Source organism: Denticeps clupeoides, unplaced genomic scaffold, assembly GCF_900700375.1.
Source record: "Denticeps clupeoides unplaced genomic scaffold, fDenClu1.1, whole genome shotgun sequence".
Lineage (NCBI taxonomy): Eukaryota > Metazoa > Chordata > Actinopteri > Clupeiformes > Denticipitidae > Denticeps > Denticeps clupeoides.
This window is the reverse complement of record NW_021629936.1, coordinates 1-15,205: the sequence shown is the minus strand read 5'-3', so window position 1 is coordinate 15,205 and position 15,205 is coordinate 1. Positions and strand designations below refer to the sequence as shown.

At 48.5% G+C, this 15,205-nt stretch overlaps 2 protein-coding genes and 1 pseudogene across 2 annotated transcripts; 1 reads left to right on the top strand and 2 right to left on the bottom strand.

The window, feature by feature from the left end:
- Positions 1-786: 786 nt before the first annotated feature.
- Positions 787-3,643, bottom strand: LOC114777746 (G-protein coupled receptor 12-like; annotated as a pseudogene).
- Positions 3,644-4,460: 817 nt separating this feature from the next.
- Positions 4,461-11,213, bottom strand: LOC114777745 (ubiquitin carboxyl-terminal hydrolase 12A). The gene is made up of 9 exons (XM_028967020.1): positions 10,871-11,213; positions 9,222-9,302; positions 8,912-9,125; positions 6,485-6,717; positions 6,279-6,355; positions 6,025-6,108; positions 5,706-5,903; positions 4,937-5,015; positions 4,461-4,746 (listed from the first exon to the last, which is right to left on the bottom strand). The coding sequence occupies exons 1-9, from the start codon at positions 10,916-10,918 to the stop codon at positions 4,645-4,647; spliced, it is 1,116 nt and encodes a 371-aa protein (XP_028822853.1). The 5' UTR covers positions 10,919-11,213; the 3' UTR covers positions 4,461-4,644.
- Positions 11,214-11,522: 309 nt separating this feature from the next.
- LOC114777748 (60S ribosomal protein L21) lies at positions 11,523-13,292 on the top strand. Its single transcript, XM_028967022.1, has 6 exons — positions 11,523-11,604; positions 12,065-12,143; positions 12,253-12,314; positions 12,386-12,498; positions 12,774-12,924; positions 13,168-13,292. Exons 2-6 carry the CDS (start codon positions 12,077-12,079, stop codon positions 13,255-13,257), a joined length of 483 nt encoding a protein of 160 aa, XP_028822855.1. The 5' UTR covers positions 11,523-11,604; positions 12,065-12,076; the 3' UTR covers positions 13,258-13,292.
- Positions 13,293-15,205: the final 1,913 nt, after the last annotated feature.

The following is a 15,205-nucleotide window of genomic DNA, read 5'->3' as shown; positions in this document are numbered from 1 at the left end:
ACCCAAGTACCACAGTTTGAGAACTATGGCCCTGGATCATTCTAAACCATCCTAGGGCCAGTGGTGGCCTAGCGACCCGCCAAGGTGAAACTGAGCAAGGTACCGTCCCCGCACACTGCTCCCCGGCTGCCCACTGCTCACTAGGGGGATAAATTAAATGCTGACAATCATTTCTGACAATCATTTCCCTTCTTAATCCCAGTGACAATTCATCTGGATATAAGAAGGCGTTTTACAACGTCTTCGCGATGCACGTATCTACACACGCAAAGCATGTGAAGACGAATCCAGCCACAGGACCGATTTTTAAAAACGGCGGCGAGTAGGGCTCGGACACTATGTCGATTTTTTTGTCAAGCAGACCTGGCAACACGTATTCCTCCGTATAATCACGAGACAAGACAGGGCCCCGTCTTTTTGTTTTTTTAAAAAAGGCATTTCATAGCTCTGATATATATGTGTGAGTGTGTGTGTATACACACACACACACACCCACATATATATATATATATATTAGCTCTGAATGGTCGTTTTTTTTTTTTTTTTTTTGGTGCGGAACCGGCACACGTGCGCACCGGTTTGAAGGGGCCGCGGGTTTGAGTCCTGTTCAGGGCGCAGCGGCGAGCGCCAGCCTGACCCGGAGGCCGTGATACCTCCACATCATTGTCCTGCACAGCCGCCCGCCGCTGGTCGAAGCCACCTCTCCCGACAGGGCGCGGCCCACAGTACAAGAGTACGTAAATTCTCACATTGAGGGGGAGGTAAAAAAACACACGCACACACACACGCTTTCTTTCTGCTGGGTCAACTTCAATCTTCACCGCTGCTGACCGAGGGGGACACCGTCCCCGTCAGACGTCGCTGGGGGTCCGCGCCCGCTGCGCCACGCTGGCGGGCACGCAGCCGCAGCAGACCAGCCACAGCGCCTTCTGGATCTCCTGGTTCCGGAAGGCGTAGATGACCGGGTTGATGACCGAGTTGTAGGTGGCGGGCACCAGCGTGGCGTACGTGTACAGCGGCGGGTAGGTGTAGTCGGCCACCAGCGAGTAGACGGTGAAGGGCATCCAGCAGGCGGCGAAGGTGCCCAGGATGATGGCGAGCGTGGACACGCCCTTGCGGGTGGTGACGTAGTGCGGCGTGGCGGCCAGGAAGTGGTGCTGCAGGGCGATCTGGTGGGCGTGGCGCATGACGATCTTGCAGATCTGCACGTACAGCTGCAGCATCAGGCCGAAGAGCAGCAGGAAGGAGACGGACAGCACCGCCACGTTGTTCTTGGTCAGCGGCCGCACCACGCTGCACGTGGCCTCCTCGCCGAGGCAGTTGACCCCGGTGACGGGCAGCAGGCCCAGGCAGACGGACACGCCCCACAGCAGCACCAGCATGGTGTAGGTGAAGGCGGCGGTGCGCTCCGAGTTGTAGGTGAGGGCGTAGTAGAGCGACAGGTAGCGGTCGATGGTGATGGCGAGGAGGCTGAAGACGGAGGCCGAGAACGACGCCACCACCAGGCCCACCGTGAGCAGCTGCGCCGAGTCGGAGCGCAGCAGGTAGGCGAAGGTGAAGTGCAGCACCAGGCCCAGGCCGGCCAGCAGGTCCGCCAGCGCCAGGCTGCCGATGAGCAGGAACATGGGCGCGCGCAGGGCGGGGTTCTGCCAGATCACCAGGACCACCAGCGCGTTCTCGCAGGGCGATGAGCGTGCCGGACGAGCACAGGACGATGTCCCACGGGTTGACCAGCGGCTCCGCCGCCCCCCGGGGGCCTCGAGGGGGGGGCCGCCGCTGGCGGGAATGTCGGCGCGGTGACGTTGTCCATGCTGCCGCCTCCACTGGCCCAGGTGGCGTCCGGGTTCAGCCAGCTGGGGGTCACCGGCGTCTCGGCGCTCATTGTGCCTCCCGTCTGGAACAGAGCAACGCAGAGTCGTTACGAAGCCTCCGGGAAATTCGTCCAACGCCGTACACAGACGAGAAAATATGCAAATGTCACAAATCTCAGCACCTCTTCCAATCGGACAGTCGCAGCGCGATCGTCATCAGGGAGCAGAGATTTTATTATAATGATAATAATAATAAAAAAGTGAAGTGATTGTCACTTGTGATACGGTGCACACAGTGAAATTTGTCCTCTGCATTTAACCCATCACCCTGAGTGAGCAGTGGGCAGCCATGACAGGCGCCCGGCGAGCAGTGTGTGCGGGTCGGGATTCGAACCGGCAACCTTCTGATTACGGAGCCGCTTCCTTAACCGCTAGGCCACCGCTGCCCCACCACTTTGGAGATCTGTACACCGATATCCTGGAAGTTTTTGTTTATCTGTTTTCATTTTGGTTTGAGAGAGAGAGAGAGAGAGACAGAGAGGCAGGGCGATATTGTGTTTTGATCATTTTTTACTTTTTTCTCAAATATTTAGCTCGTCTACACAGAAAGCGATTTTGTCAACACAGCAATGACAACAGCAATAATACAATTATCATTCCTAATAATAAATAATCGTATTATTTATTGCTGTAGTATAATATTGGTATATATGTTAACTGAGTTAAGATAAAAAAAAAAGAAAAGAAATCGGCGGTTTTCCACACAATTTGTGTCCCTGTGTCCTGGTGAGGTGACATCATATACGTTTTTACCTGCAAGTAAAACAGAAAACTGGTGGGTGAAACTTTTTACCTCTTAAAGCTGGTCCATCTGGCTAATTTACCTTTATTGTCATTACGATTATTATTATGTCATAAAAGCAGACGGTGGTCGACGCTGAATGGAAACCGTTCCTTGAGAGTGTCTGCCACGTCTTCAGTAAAACAGCCATCGAGAAGGACATCTTCACCGCCACTTACCATCGCCATCATCACCATTTAAACTGGTACACCAGACACCAACCAGGGCCGCTGGCCCACGCTGAATGGTCCCCGCCAGGGTGATCTTGTGTTACTTCACAATCCAGGAAGCGGCCCCGTATTCAGAAGGTTGCCGGTTCGAATCCCGATCCGAACCTCAAGGTGCCACTGAGCAGAGCACCGTCCCCACACACTGCTCCCCGGGCGCCTGCCATGGCCGCCCACTGCTCACCAAGGGTGATGGGTTAAATGCAGAGGACACGTGTCACTGTGTGCACCGTGTGCTGTGACAATGTGGTAGTAACCACAGCGAAACAGAAGACCCAGGTTCGAACCCCACTCGCTGCCATCGTGTCCCTGACCATAGTTACACTCGCATCCGTGACATTTATCTGTACGCGCGGCCATTGATGAGATAACAGGCCTGTCGGGAAAGAACCGAACGCCGCCCCGATCCTGCACCATCGCGCCCCCGCCGGGGCCCTCCGCGGTCGGCGCGCTACCTTTGCGTCCTGGAGGTGAGGCGTCCGCCTTAGATGCTCCCGCGACCTTGCTGCATCTCCACGCGGCGGAACGACGAGGCGCGGCCACCGACGGGGCCCGCACACGACAGGCCGGGACGAGCGGCGTCTCCGTCCCCGTTAATTTATCTTTTCTCTCCCGCCCCCCCCCCGGTGCGGAGCTACATGCGGCGGCGCGCCACCGTCCGCGCCAGCATCGCCACCCACTGCGGCTGTGCGAGGCGCCGAGGGGCGGGGAGGGGCGAACCGGCCGGACTGGGGAGCGGGTCCTGCCTAGCCCTCCCCGACCAGAGCCGGCCGATTACGGGGCTGCTGATGCCGCCGATCGCCCGTCGCCCCGTGCGTGTCTTCTGCGTCCCGATCAGTCGCCGCTTTTATTGACCGGGGACGGAACGTCAGAGATGTACCCGTGTAAGGCGCAGTGCTCCTGTTAATGTTCATTTTAATAAATATATATATATTTTTTTTTAAAAATCGGCGAAAGACCGGCAGGATGGAGGCTGTAATGACCGCCGGTGGCCGCCGGGCGGCAGCAGCGAGACGCCGGGATGAGTCATCAGGGCGGAGCGACACACACACACACACACACACACACACGCTGCCGTCTGCGTTTTCATCTGTACACCTTTTTATTCCCAGTTGTTGTTTTTTTTTTTTTTTTCTTTAAAACAGAAAACCGTTTCACTACAGCCCATCCGAAGCATGAACCTGCCGACACCTACAAAACTGTATTAAAAGTGCACCATAGTGTTAAACATCTCCAATGCTAACCTCCCCTGTTATTATCAGTAATATCATAATTTTTTTTCAGAATATTTATACAAATACCACTCTGTACAATGTAGAAATACATGGTCCAATTTCCCTCCCCCCAACATGCACAGGCCACAGGTCTCATGAAGGCCACAGACACCACCTTGTATTTGCAGCGCAAGGAAAGAGGGGCAGACGCCTGGCGTTATATTATACAACCTCAACATCATCATGACAACATACACAACACCCCTTTCCCAAACTAAAACGGTCGAGAGACGAATCCTTTCATACAATGTACATATATATTGACACAATCCTGTACAACACAACCTCCCATGGGACAAAAAAAAAAAAAAAAAAAGTGTCCACTCATGTCCTGACTACCCGGGCCAGGCGCAGGGAAGGGCTGGGACGGCGGAGCGCATCAGGGCCACCAGGACTGAGTCGGCCTGGGCACGTGGGATGCTGCAGAGTGCTGGACGCAGGCAGGGACACGGGTCACCGGGTGGGGGCGTTCTCAGTCTCTCCCCACATGCTCAGTCTCTCGACTGGTAGAACAGGATGTACCCAGACTCTGAGTTCTTGGAGATTTCCGAAGTGAGGCCGTAAAACTCCTCAATGGCCTGGGCGTCAATCTTCTACAAAATGAACACACACACACACACACAAAGCCAGTTGTCACATTTACTGTCAAGAGTCAGTTGCAAATTACAGGTCCAGTCTCCATGCAGTAACATATGGTTCAGAAAGCAAGTTCTGAACCAATACAGACGTTGTCACAAGCCATTATAACCTCCAAAATAAAATTTCATATTGTTAAGATCTTACCTCTACAATGTCGTCATCAAAAAGCAGCCAGAAGTCATGACTTTTTACAATAGCTATGTAGTGTCCTCGATTCGGCCCACTGCAAGGACAAGAGCAAACATTCAGTCACGCTAATCAGCAACCAACTGACCTCTCAATGCTCTTGTATTGGGTTGTACACACACTTGATTATTACTTTTTGCTATGTTTCAATTAAATATCAATATAGTTCACTAGCTTAATTATCACACTTAAACCAGGACCTCATGCAGCCTATGCTGATGGTCCCACATTTTTAATTAAATGTCTATGTGATCGACATAGTAATAGGCTTCATATTGGCGGGGCAGTGGTTGGCCTAGCAGGTAAGAAGGTTGACTGTTCCGAAGGTGCCACTGAGCAAAGCACCGTCCCCACAGACTGCTCACCGAGGGTGATGGTTAAATGCAGAGGACACATTGTGCGTACTGTGTGTACTGTGCTGCAGTGTATCAGAAGAAGTCCCTTTTATTCCCTATGCTTCTTATAATATTATATTTTTTCTACAAATATGTTATGTTCTATTGCAATATACATGGAATAACCTCTATATTGTAATATATATCAAGATCTGCCAAGATCGGCCATGCAGTAGTTGCTCCATTAATAACATGTAATGACATTGTGCTGATTTCTGAAGGGCTTAACCTAATAACAGTGGTACAGGGATTACTAAAATATTTTATATTAATAGCAATATCAGTATTACTAATTACAAAATAACCTTTACAATGTCATACAGTCTACCCACCTGCCACAATGCACCACAACAGCCACCAGGTCGTAGAGGCGTTCCGGGTTGGTGGCGTCTCCGGAAGTGTTGAAGAGGCGGAGCTCAAGGGGGAAGACCACGCGGTAGGACAGTTTAGTGTAGCGCTGGAGCTGCTCCATGTACTTAAAGCGCTTCAAGTGCAACGCCAGGATCATGGGCAGCTTTTTCACCCGCATCCTGAACGAGTGAACACACACAGCACACACACACACACACACAACACACACACGAGCGCAATGAGGTGTGCACCAGCACCTTCTGTTTATGCACGACCAGCAGGACGTCTGAGCGTACGGACCTTTTGTGTGCCTCTTGTTTACTTCTGCATTCCTCGCAGTAGTATTTGTATTCGCTGCAGAGCGTCTCGGTGTTGCTGAAACCCCTGATATATATAAAAAAAAATTTTTTTTTTTTCTTTTTCCTCTCTCTCTCTCTCTCTCTATATATATATATATAAATATGTATTGTGTGTGTGTGGTGGGTGTATATATATATTTTTTTTCGGTAATTTTTTCACTATGTAGTATGAAATACGGGGCCGTTCGGTCTCACCTGAGGCAGTGCGTAATAGAAGTGTTCTGTTCAACGTCGACCGACAAATCCAAGAAGTCTTCGTCCTTGCTGCTTATCTGCGACGAGAAACGGACGGGGATCTCTGCGTTATTGGTTTCGGCGTTGGATTAGGGACGTAACCGAGCAGCTCTCCCGCCGAGGGGGTCAGAAAAGCGCCACCTCCGGCCCCAGAGGGCCACACTCACCGTCTCGCAGGTCAGGCAGCGCGTCTCGTTGGTCAGCGTGCCCTGGAAGATCTCGTGCACCCACGTGGCGGCCGGCGCGGTGCTGTTGTTGTTCTGCGAGTCCAGGGTGCCGTTGGCCAGGCGGCCGTTCTGCTTGTCCTGCTTCCGCTCCTCCTGCAGCAGGTCTGCGATGGTGTTCAGCAGGTAGTTGAGGAACTCGTGGGCGTCCTGCTGCATGTAGTTATCGAACAGCTCTGCGCGGCGGAGATGGGACCAGGGAGGAGTTAGATAACCCTCCCACCATGTAGGAACAGGGGTTGGAAACGAGGAGGCATTCAGTCCTTTGGGTCTCTAATATCGAACCCTAACCGTACTACAGAGCTCCTATCCCCATCAATTAGGGAAGGGAATGACCGAGGACCATGCTTTTAAACTATAATGTTACACTGCCTGTGATTACGATGATATCACAATACTGCCATTCTGTGACGCTCAATGTGTTACAGGACTGTTGTCTATGATAAAACCCTAAAAAGCGCAACTTGATCATAAATTACTGCAACTTTTAAAATACAATCTTGTCTTCCTCAGTTTGTTTTCAATATAAACTTTGATGACGGACAACAGCAAATCGGTTAGAGCTGCACGGTCATGGACCAAATTAATTTTTAATAAATATTGTAATGACGATTATTCATTATTTTATGTAAAACACATTTTAAACAAACAGCAAGTGAACAAGGTTTTCAGATTTTTGGCAATAAAAACCAGCCTGTGAATATTTTCTGTCTTAAAGAGATGATGGCTTTAGAGAGAATGGTCACTTAGTCGAACTTGTGTACAGAACCTACAACTGAGTGAATAAAAAGATTGTTTTCATAGTTGGGGGTCCTAGCGAACCGGAATTGATCTCTTCATCGATGGTAACTTGAAGGCACGCTGTAAGTCACTCTGGATAAGGGCGTCTGCCAAATGCTGTAAATGTCAATATGAAAATCCTTACATTTTTTAATATGAAAAGATTTACCTGCTTATTTGGGGAAAAAAAAAACAAAAAAAAAACAACGGTACGCAGGACAGGTCCATAAAGAGGATTCTGTATAGATTTTAGGGGTGTTGAAATTAATCGGTCACTACTGGTTGTAAGTCACTCTGGATAAGGGCGCCTGATATATGCCGTAAACGAAAATGAATAACGTTATTTTGTTGAACAAAAATAATTTGGAACATACAAGATAATAAAATAAAATCTTACTTATTTACATTACATTTACATTTAAGGCATTTGGCAGATGCCCTGATCCGGAGCGACTTACAACGTGCTTTAAAGTTACCATCGATGAAGTGGTTCATTAAAGTGAAAGTGAAGCGATTGTCACTTATGTGCACAGCACACAGTGCACACAGTGAAATTTAACCATCACCCTGAGTGAGCAGTGGGCGGCCATGACAGGCGCCCGGGGAGCAGTGTGTGGGGACGGTGCTTTGCTCAGTGGCACCTCAGTGGCACCTTGGCGGATCGGGATTCGAACCGGCAACCTTCTGATTACGGGGCCGCTTCCTTAACCGCTAGGCCCCCACTGCCATTAGGACCCCAACTATGAATACAACCTTTTTATTCACTCTGTTGTAGTTTCTTATGAAATGTTATCGATTCTTGAAATCGATTCTTCGCTCATTATCATAGCAAAAGTACAGTCAGAGAAGCGTGGTTGAATGAGCTTGTGTATCTTGTGTATAAATCCATTAGGGTTGCCAACTTTTTCAACCCCAAAATGAGGGACGCTTTTTTTTTTTTTTTTTTTGTCTCACTTGGTCATAATTTGAGGTAGCCGCTCAGTCTATGCTGTTGTTTGCCCGATTATTGCCGATGATCATCTTAATTGTAGCGGCCAAAATCGGGGTCGTGATTAGATTTCGATTAATTGCACTGCCCTAATGTCAATAACATGTACACTGCAGTATACAGCGATCTGCATTTCTTTCCGCGTTGCACTTTTTGCATGAACATTCGTCTGGAAAAAGTGGGCATCATACACACAAAAACAGCGTCTGTAACTGAGACAAAAAAAAATCTATATACTTCATATTAAATCACAATATTACTATCAACTGCACACTTAATTAAAATGATTTCTTGTGATACTGGTCTCGACCTGGCACTTTCCATAATAAAGGAATGAAGCGAATGTACCCAAGTACATTTATATTTACATTTACCGCATTTACCAGACGCTCTTATCCAGAGCGACAGTAGTTACAGGGACAGTCCCCCCCTGGAGACACTCAGGGTTAGGTGTCTTGCTCAGGGACACGACGGTAGTAAGCGGGATTTGAACCTGGGTCTTCTGGTTCATAGGCGAGTGTCTAACCCACTAGGCTACTACCACCCAAGCAGATTTATTTACCGAACACACATACGTATTTCATATCCGAACATGCGCTCACCGTTCTCTTTCCGTAGGCGAGTAATGAATTTTTTGGGAGGGATGACTCCCACCTTCCTCTTCTGGTTGGCGATGCTGTGAAACAGGTCAGCCAGACAGGTGAGCAGGTTCTCCTTGCGCCGAGGCTGACTCCGGTACGCCAGGATCTTCTCCCTGAAGGGCCGGCAGAAGTAGAGGGCCTGCAGCACCGAGTTGCAGTAGCAGGTGTTGCCAAACTGTTCTCCCCAAAAACAAAGACATCAGCACCATGAGACAAGGAAGAAAGAAACCCCTACAAACTGTTCCCAAAGCAAGCTGTCCGTCGTACTTACGTTGACCAGCCCGAAATAATGCTCATTAACAGGGAACTGTTCAGAGCCAATCTCTTTCTCCAAGGCGGAGGCATTGGCGCCCTGAAATTCAAATTCACAGACATATAAGGACGTGCAAGCATTACGTGAATTACGTGCAAGCATTACGCGGATTGCAGACGAATCCGCCCTTATCGGTCAACCCAGGCCACCCAGATACTGGTTCAGTCCTTAGTAATCTCACGACTGGACTACTGCAACTCCCTTCTAGCTGGTCTACCACTATGTACCATCCGACCTCTACAACTACTACAAAATGCAGCAGCAGGACTGATCTTCAACCTTCCCAAATTCTCCCACACCACCCCTCTACTACGTTCCCTTCACTGGCTCCCAGTAGCTGCACGCATCAGGTTCAAAATACTGATGCTGGCCTACAAAGCCAAACATGGAGTAGCACCATCCTACCTCACAGCCCTTATAACACCTCGCACTGCACCTCGTATACTCCGAGCCTCCAGTACTGCTCGCCTGGTCCCTCCATCTCTGAAGGTAAAAGGAAGACATTCATCTAGACTCTTCTCCGTCTTGGCCCCTCGGTGGTGGAATGAACTTCCCCTCGAGGTCAGAACAGCTCAGTCACTGAGCACCTTCAAACGACAGCTCAAGACCTTCCTCTTTAAAGAATATTTAGATTAAATTGTAATTTTCTTGTTGTCGAACCTTGAGTGAACAGAGTGAATAAAATAGATGTATTCATAGTTGGGGTCCTAGAGAACTGGAATTGATCTCTTCATCGATGGTAACTTGAGCACGTTGTAAGTCGCTCTGGATAAGGGCGTCTGCCAAATGCCATAAATGTAAATGTAAGCCATGACAGACACTCAAAACATGTCACTGAGTGGACTCGAACGTTTGTCTTGACGAATCCTAATGTCACACACCTCACGCGACTTTGTGGTTAAATAATGTGTTACCGCCATCACCACTATGGGGGTGGAAGCAGTCTAGCGGGCCACACACTCTGGCCACGACGTCACCGGTTCGAGCCCCACTTTCGTGCCACCGTGTCCCTGAAGCAAGACACCTAACTGTCCCCTCGCGTCCCTGCAAATAATGACGTCACGTCTCTCCGGATGAAGGGCGTCTGACGAGCGCATTTTGTAAATTGCATTTCGTGCAGGAGCGACGAGCGGCCGGCGTCCGTTCAGCCCCGCACCTGGTCGTGAGCGCGGCGGAGGCGTTTATTTCCATGCCCCGCGGGATCCGGGAGAGGGAGGAGGTGATGAAGGCTCGAACGTAAAAAAAAAAAAAAAAAAAATTAATAATAATAATATCCCCGCTCCGGCTAAATAACCGGGAACTGCGAGCCGCGCGGAAGGAACACGGACTACCGGCCAGCGGCGGCCGAGGGTCCCGACGTCGGTCCGATGCCGAGCGCGGCGCCGCGTGTGTTAAGAGCCGCAAATAAGAGCCGCGAGGTGCGCAGTCGACTTTCGAGTCGCATTTCGGGACGAAATTCGGGCCACGGCGCACGTACGCACGGCGGGGGCGAAGAAAAAAGCGACGATTCGGCAACGGCGAGCCCGGGAAAACGCACCCGACCGCGGGAGGGACCGCGCCGGCTCTAAAACGCGACATAGGCGGCCATCCGAGGGGCGCGGACTCACCATGGTACAAAAAGAGGCAAATTTGGAAACTGTCATTAGGATTTCCATTCGCCCAGCGCCATCTTCCAGCCGACCACGGCGCGGAGGCGTGCAGGACTCCCCCGTGAGGACGGATCGCTCGGTCGGCCGCGGAGTGTAAAAAAACGTGGTCCGGGCGCCGTAACCTACATCGGACAAAAATGATCTCGCAGCCAGCGCCGCACAAATGGCACCATTATTAACGCCGAAAGCGACGGGCCGTGAGCTGAGAAAAACGAACAAGCAAATCCTGCGCCAGCCCTTTTACTTTTGGAACTCTTTTCTATGCTTATGAAGGTCCGAAGACACGCCCTCAGCATGAACAAAATTTATATATATATTTATATATATTTTTTTTCCCAGACTGAAATTCACCCTACATTGTCCAACATTTCACACAATATTTTACGAGCAGCTTGAATGAATATAATTATCAATGCACTCCGTGACTATTCTGGCCCTTTGTTTTTTTTTGTTTTTTTTTACGTGCAACGCAGTTTTTTTATTTATTTAATACCTCAGATTGCAGATACAGTGAACTAATTTACGAAGCGCCGGTTTTCACGGAGAAATAACTTCAAAGCTCTTTACTGCGCCGCGCCGGCCATTTTCAATCAGGCGAGATTTCACGGCGCCTATACTCCGCCTGAGAAAGGGCGCTGCGAGGACCCCGGCGCTCTCTTTCCGCCCGACCCGCCATCTTCCGAGCACACGGGGTGAGAACGTCTCCGCGTGTCGCGCTGGAAACCTTGAAATTCCGACCGAATATATGCGCCCCTCCGAGCCTCCGTGTACTTAAAGCCCCCCTCCGACGCTTCCCGCAGCGCTCGGCGGCGTTGCTGTCGGTATGCGGGCCGTACGTCGGGCGGATTGTCGCTGAAGATGTTCGCGCGGCGCTCCATGCGGGCCGAGCGTGAAAAGCGAGCGGCTCGACAATCCGTAAACGACGCCGACAAAAACCTTCAATAGCGCGTTTGTTACCTCATGTACATAGAAGACAAGGTTTATCCGACGCCCGCTACCACGTTCTGTCGGACGATGCACTTGCAGCTACTTTTTTTGTTACGGCTAATGTTGGCGCACCGAGTTCGATTCTTATGGTGTGAAATGTCAGAAATAATATTTTTTTTCCCCCTCCCGTGTCGTGACTGGCTTTGCTCTTCGCTCTGTTGACAGTAATCTGCCGAAATGACGAACACCAGAGGCAAGAGGAGGGGAACTAGGTACATGTTCGCCCGTCCCTTCCGTAAGCATGGTAAGCATCGCGGGTTTCGCGTCCTTCGGTTTAATTTGCATTCCTGCCACGCTTGATAGCAGATTTAAAAATGTATTTTTTTATTTGCAAAATCGTTTGATTTCCACAGGCCCTGTTCCTCTGTCAACATACATGCGTATCTACAAGAAGGGAGACATCGTTGACATCAAGGTACTTTCATCTTCATGTATTTGGTGGCGTCTCTTTGGAACGCGACTTGATTTCATGGCTGGAATCCTCAGGGCACAGGAACCGTTCAGAAGGGCATGCCGCACAAGTGTTACCATGGCAAGACCGGCCGTGTCTACAATGTCACTCAGCACGCTGTGGGCATCATAGTCAACAAACAGGTCAAGTAAGTACAACTGGGGCATTTGTGTAGTTGGATGGCAGAAATTTTCAGTCACATTCCAGAATAAGGTTTCAGACTTGTGTGTTTTGGGCTTTTGGATGAACCCCATTTTCACTTTGCCATAAGGGCTGCACGATGCCCTCTGTGGTCATTCATTGGGGAAAAGCAACCATCCTTCAGACTCCCCGTCGGACGGCTCGGTGTTTGAACTGGGTTTCTCTGTTAAAGGGCACATTGCAATACACAGCGCGTTCATCTGACTCGTTGCCCCTTTTTAGGGGCAAGATCCTGGCCAAGAGAATCAATGTGCGCATCGAGCACATCAAGCACTCGAAGAGCAGAGACAGCTTCCTGCAGCGTGTCAAGGAGAACGAGAAGAGAAAGATTGAGGCCAAGCAGAATGGCACATGGATTGAGCTGAAGCGCCAGGTATGTAGTGACAGGGTTGCCACCTCTGAAGAGGTTTTAATTAAGAATTTAAGTATTTCTTGGGGTTTGGTAAGAATGTGTACCATTTGTAATTGGAACTACTGACTCCCAGCAATCCTCTATTATAGTCTCAATTTTGCATGACCAGAAACAACATTTTAATTAAGTTAATGACTAGTTCTAAAACTTTATCTTGTTTATATGATATTAAATTGCTTTATATGTGTGGTTTGTGTGTTACAGCCTGCTGCACCTCGCCCAGCCCACTTTGTCAGCACCAAGAAAAATGAGCCACAGCTCTTGGAGCCCATCCCATACGAATTCATGGCCTAGATTTGCTGATTGAATAAAACTGTTTATACCCACAACATGACTCAAGATTCCTTTTTATTGTGATACAACAGATATGCAATTATGCTTCAGGTAGATGTATTTGCTGTGGATGAGAATACGCTTATAAATGTCTTAACTTTTTATTTTTTTATTGTGGCTTTGTTTTTAAGAGTAAATGTTTCAACCCAGTTTGTCCGTCAATGGGTGCTTGGTGGAACCATTTAAGTATAATATGTGGTCTGCTAAATGTGTGATAATCTGGAATAAGTTTGACACTATTCAAACATGGAAAAACAGACTTTTCTATTAATATTTTTTTTTTTTTTTCAGGACTGACTCTTTCAAGGGTTATGGTGGTGGTGACATAATACAGTCCAATCTGTAATTGTTTATTATGATTGTGATGTAAAAGAACACCTGAGGAAAAATGAAGCATATTGGTCTCTGCCCTAACATATAAAGTGTCATTGAAAGTAAGGTGCGGTGGTACACTGAGAGTGGATGGGCACGCCCCTCACTAAAAGCTGTCTCCAGTAAAATAAAAAGACAAGTGGAGGGGGTGGGCAGGTTTGGGTAAGTCAAGTAGGAGTAAGCAAACTAGATCAATAGGTAGAAAAATTAATTTATATTGTATGGGGCATGGTTTAGGTTAGTCATTTACTCGGTCGCTTCAAAAGAATTTTGATCACCATGCCAATCATAAAATTAGGCCTTCCTTATTAATTTAGTTCCATTCGTAAATGAGCTGGGCAGTCATTAGCTCTCTATGAATACATCACAACCCCACCCCCCCGCATCAGGTTGTGTGCTGTGTGTCCTTGTGGTTGTAGCTCAGAACGGACGCTAGTGGGCACTGTTGCTCTGTAAACGGCGCTGTGGTTCGGACATGCCAGGCCAATAAATAATATTACCTTCGGTTCTGTGGCACTTTCAGCTCATAATGCTGAGAGTAACGTGCCAAATATAGAAACTACAATTAAAAAAAGTATATTTGTTAAAATATACAAGGAGACACAATTGAATATTGCTGCTTCTTTACTTCTGCTGTAGAAGTAAAGTAACTTGAAAAGACATTTAAAAACACCCGAGTTAATTATTTTACATTCAATAATGTGTATTTTCACCAATTTAAGTCCCCTAATGGAAGCAGGGCTTGTAATTTAGGGTGTCAATTGGCTGATTGTACGACATGCAAATACTCCCTACTGCCATCGTGAGTGGAATATTAATGGCGGAACGCACCATATTCGCACAAGTTATCTTTACTACATGGAGACAGACAAGTGACTCACAGTTACATAAACCACATTTTCCTGGCCGCACTTGGGGGTCGTTGCTCCACCGTGTTAGGCACGTCAGGCTTGCCGAGCGGCATGGTGTGAGTGTAATGTCCGACAACCCCCCCCCCATCCTCAGCCTACCGTGGCGTGGTGTTTAGTTTAGGGAAGCTGAATGGCTGAGTGGATGCCTGACAAATATGTTATCTCATCCCACCTCAACTCTTTAACCAATATTTGCTTCAATTAGGCACGGCGTGAGATAGAAGGAGCAGCAGGTGTGTGTGTGTGTGTGTGTGTGTGTGAAAAGAAAACATGTAATCTCTTGTTATTTTTAATTACTACCCTGTTAACTAACATGCATGCAGTGATTAGATTGTAATGCAGTTCATGTTAATCGGGGGTTTTCTTCACTGATCATCTCAAAGCTTTTGCCCAAACCCACTATAATCTCAAGGTAAATGTTACAAAAACCTGTCCTGGTATGAAATATATATCATTACATTGCCTCAGATTTTCTATGGCGCAAACACATCGTCATAACATATTCTTTCTGTGAGCAGTTTGTACAGGGGACACAGACACATACACTTTGTCCCTTTTGAGCAGAGGACACGGTCACGTGTGCCAGCCAGCCATGCCATGGTTTAGAGAGTTTAACAGCCCGGATG